The 4,683-nt window shown below is 44.9% G+C and overlaps 2 protein-coding genes across 2 annotated transcripts; one reads left to right on the forward strand and one right to left on the reverse strand.

Moving 5' to 3' along the window:
- Window positions 1-431: 431 nt before the first annotated feature.
- N7520_009688 (uncharacterized protein) lies at window positions 432-986 on the reverse strand (the record flags this gene model as incomplete). Its single annotated transcript, XM_057143622.1, has 2 exons — window positions 432-541; window positions 593-986. 2 exons carry the CDS (start codon window positions 984-986, stop codon window positions 432-434), a joined length of 504 nt encoding a protein of 167 aa, XP_056992910.1.
- A 643-nt stretch (window positions 987-1,629) lies between these two features.
- N7520_009689 (uncharacterized protein) lies at window positions 1,630-2,079 on the forward strand (the record flags this gene model as incomplete). Its single annotated transcript, XM_057143623.1, has 2 exons — window positions 1,630-1,958; window positions 2,064-2,079. The coding sequence occupies 2 exons, from the start codon at window positions 1,630-1,632 to the stop codon at window positions 2,077-2,079; spliced, it is 345 nt and encodes a 114-aa protein (XP_056992911.1).
- Window positions 2,080-4,683: the final 2,604 nt, after the last annotated feature.

Below are 4,683 nucleotides of genomic sequence, written 5' to 3' on the forward strand. Positions count from 1 at the left end.
GCCGTTTTGAATACAAGACAAAATCCTTGCAATTGCTCTATAACGGAAATTCATAAGAAAGCTTTGGGTGGTGACTCATATTACGCCTCGTCCGCGGGTATGCGGTACATACCAATTGTGTCCACTTCATGGGCTCATACGCCGCCGGTGTGTCTGTAATTCTATCTCATAGCATTAAGATCTGAGAAAGCAAGACGGGTGCATCCAAAGTTCAACAAATGGCATGATCCTTCATCCCAAACTTGACTCTTTCAAAAATGAGAAGTGAATTACAATCAATGTAACGGCCTCCACACCTCATTATGTACCGGGCTTTGTAAATTGGAACGTTTATCCATTGGTTCTACACCCCTTTGTAGCCCCCGTGCAAGTTAGATGATATTGTACTGCTACTCTCCTGTGCGTCTCACGATAGATGCATGCGCCGCGCCTTACAGCTCCAGCTTCCCAGTGGTGCAGACACTATGTACATATTCCCAGATCCAAGATGATTCTAGTGTTTTTTCGGGAAATGAATTGTTAAGCGCTGGCGTCAAGCGATCTGAAATGAGAACTTAGAATGTATCCAGAGATGGAAACGGCGGGCTCATACCTGAAATTGAACTTCTTGTCAGCGTTGATTCGCTGCTATCAGTAGGGCTAGGTTTAGCCGTGAGGATTGTCTGGAACCACAGGTCGATGTTGCTGTGGGCTGCAGTTTTGACTGGAGCGTCTGAAAGTGAGGCCCTCATTTTGACCGAGCGGCGGCTTGGCCCTGGTCGTTTACGGTGATCTTGATTTTTAGGAGATCGAGCACCAAAGCGACCTTGCTTCCGCAGAATATGGTACATTTTCCCTCGTATAGATTCAACGCTTCGTTTCACACCGAACTGTTCACTATATGCGTCCGGAAGGGCTTTCCACGGCAATGCGCGGTTCTCGTACAACCAGGGAAGAAGATTCTCCTCTTCTCGCTCAGACCAGCCCATAGTACCACGCGGGGGCATTCTGCTTGTTCGAAGTTCTGTTGATGAGAAGATTGTGAACGTAGCTTTGACAGGAGTACGCTGAGGTTTAAATTCTCACTAGGCTCAGTTCAAAGCAAAAATCACCAGCGGCCTCGAAATTGTTCCCTCGAGCCTAAATGTGTTCCGTGGATTAGTCTGATGAGGCATTTCGGTGAGCCTGAATGCTGAAGGTCTGTCCCCATATTTCAAACTTTCACCACGTCTATCAACCCTGGGTTTGCAGATCAACAAATCCTCATTATTTCGTCGCTCTTGTGCAACAATAGTTATCGCTGTTTAACGCTGTCCAACATGCGCAGCTTGTATATCTGACCACGTCTCCATGTGCGTTTAAACGTGATCTCAACAGACTTCAACCAACGTCCCCTCTGTGCCAAACATCTACTTGAGATTACCAGTGACCCTCAACGGTGCATTTCCCGCAAATTTATCGAAAATCATCGTGTTCCATCTTTTCGACTGAGCCGGATATTACGGTTGAATTTCGCGTTATCGCTACAGACAACCAGATCGGTTGCTTACTCAGATAGTAGTTACGGACCAAATCCTATAAAGGCTGCGGGTATTTCCTTAGGAATGTTGACTTAGAAAATATCGCTGTTTTAGCATCTCTTGCACAAGCATGGGTGGCATTCGAAAGGTTTCCCACCCTAATCGACACAGTAACTTTCGACGTCGGTTGGAGCGTGCTTTATCGTTGTCACCTTCCGATTCTGAGAGTGCACAAAGCCCATCGCGATCGGCAGAAGGTGACACCACAGAAGATGAGTCTCTTCAGGAGGAAATTCGCTTCTCCGGTCTCCAACGAGGGACAAACCTGGTGAACAGCATCCCGCAAGATGCTGCTGAAGACTGGATAGAGGAAGATAAGCTTGGTGAAAAGCTGGATGTCCCGAAAGAGGAAGAAAATATGGAGAGTCGTGCCATGATCGCCTTCCAGTGCATCGCAGAGTGAGTGTCTGAATCTGTTTCGAAATCAGTTCCTCCGGCTTACTTGCTAACTGTGCAATTCTCAGACTTGACACCCGAATGAAGTCAGTTGCATCCCCTTTATAGACTACGACACCTCTAATGCTGTCTTAGGAATATGCTGGGCTCGCTGAGCACGCAGATCAACAGGAGTGAAACCATTCGCAATAATCTAGAGGATATTAGTAATCGGCTGGCAGCTGTGGAGGCAGCAATAGAGACGGTGATCTCAGAAGGGCAGAACACAATGCCAGTGGGTAGAATGACTGGGTGGACACATCGTCGCCAATCAGCTTTGGGACCAAGATTACTTTTGTTACTAAGGAATGCTACATCATCGATTCACCGTGTCCGCATTTTCCCACCTAGTCTACCATATCATGCTTCATGGCCAAGTAGAGCAGGTTCTAGATTGAAGCCGCTAACCATGTATGTTCTTGAGTGTAAATACCGAAATCGGCCACTGGTGTGAAATTAAAGTCTGGCCTTGGCTGGCTAGCACGCGTTCACGGACAAGATACCTCGTGCTATTTAAGCTTTCTAGTGCCGGCCGATCATTGAATTTTGACCCACCCGCTCCTCTTGGAGCCAGATCCTGTCAATAGCCAATTCTGGGAAAGATTAAACTCGAAGCAGTGTTTAGAATTCCGAGCGACACTGACAAAGTTTTACGGCTTGGCACGCAGGGCTCTTGGCATATTATTTCAAATCGGATGACCCGTGGCAAGCATTTGATTTGACTTTGCCACAGTAGTATTCGAAATCAAATTTACCTTCACCCTCTTAGACCTTCATTCCCGAACCCTAGCCTGGAACACGCTAATCTATATATAGTTATTTTGTACGTCCCCTGGTTCTCAAAATAGATAATGTATTTTACATGACGTGCCGAGACCTTTCCTGGTGTAATTTACACGAACATCCTATACATAGATCATGTTATGGGGCAAAGGAAGAGCCCTCATCGTCAACGGTTGGTTTCAAAGACGGCCCGGTTGCAAAGAAGGTTAAAGCAGATTTGCGAGCTATTCATTGCCCTAATTTGTGGGATTTTCCACTATATCATCTACTTTACGTTGATGAATCTAGGGGCAATAATAGAGCAGGATTCAGGCTTACAGCTAGTCCCCACTTGGTGTGGCCCCCCTGTAAGTCAAATACTACCGGCGTACGCTTAGGATGGGATTATTCTCTCGCGTGTATTCAGCGATTTAACAGATACCCCGCACCTACAATACATTAGGCGATACTGTATAGTCCATATGTCTTTTACCACGATACCATGAAGCGGTAAGGGAGTAGAGTTTCTTCGGGGGAAATGGGTGGAAATTGCCAAATCATGAGGATTGTTCACTTTGTTTGGTCTCTTTGCATGAAAGATTCTATTCCATTTCAAGGCAAATTACAACATTATTACAGTGACCCATACATAGTTACCAGGAAATAAAATACGGTCTGACAGGTATTTCTGGGGAATGGCCAAAATAGACTAGCGTGTTTCAGGCTGGGGTTCAGGAATGAAAGTCTAAGAGTGTGGAAGTAAATCTGATTTCGAATACTTGAAATCTTTATACAACGGATACTCACGACCTCTTTCCTCCCCTCTCGCATCTCAGTGTCATTCATGACCTGACACTCAGCAAGCCACCCACGTCAAGCTGCCTACGCCGCTGGATATATTAGGCGTCCAGTCATCAACCTTCCCCAATAGAGGGACCCCAAGAACTCGTGCTATGTCGGTTGACGGAGAAGCTTAACCCATAACCCCTCGAGGTGTGCTATAAACACCTTTATATCTAAGGTATGCCATAATTAAGTTCATTTTACTACGTGGCTAAGAAGGGAAACGTAGCTGAGAATTTTAGGAAATAGTGACTTTGCATTTGCATAACAGTATAGGAAAACCTATTTCGGAGAAAACCTTTACCAAGTCACAAAGAAAAGAAGAGCAAAAGCTGAGGGTAGAGCCCATACTATAGAATCCATTATTAAATCAGAGATTGATTTCGTGGATAATGATATCCTTTGGAATACTTACAGAATCAAGGAATTTCGAAGAGTACACCTTGGCTATAGATTTTTGAAAGGCTGCCTTACTAAAAGGCCCTACCAGTCAGCACTGTGTGCTTAAAGTCATCGGTCTTGAGTCAAGGGTCATCATTTAAATCCTGTTCACGTCCGTCTCAGTCAGCGCTACACCCTCAAAGTAATCACTCTTCAGTCAAGGGTCCTAACTTACCCACTATTTACGTCCATCCCAGTTAGCGCTATGTGCTCAAAGTCATCAGTCTTTAGTCAAGTCAAGATTCATCACTTACAGTCTATTCACGTCCATCCTAGTCAGCGCTATATACTCAAAGTCATCTCTCTTTGATTAGTAGTCATCACTTACGGTCTATTCACGTCCATCCTAGTCAGCGCTATATACTCAAAGTCTTAAGTCTTAAGTCAAGATTTATCACTTACATTCTTTTCACATCCATCCCAATCAGCGTTATATACTCAAAGTCATCGATCTGAAGTCAAGTGTCATCACTTACAGCCTATTCACGTCCATCCCAGTCAGCGCTATATACTCAAAATCATCGATCTTAAATCAAGGGTTATCACTTACGGGCTATTCACGTCCATCCTAGTCAGCGCTAGATATTCAAAGGCATATCTCTTCAGTCAATAGTTATTACTTACATGCTATTCGCATCCATTC

Source organism: Penicillium odoratum (assembly GCF_028828045.1).
Source record: "Penicillium odoratum strain IBT 22623 chromosome Unknown utg000006l_segment0_segment0, whole genome shotgun sequence".
Taxonomy (NCBI): Eukaryota; Fungi; Ascomycota; class Eurotiomycetes; order Eurotiales; family Aspergillaceae; genus Penicillium; species Penicillium odoratum.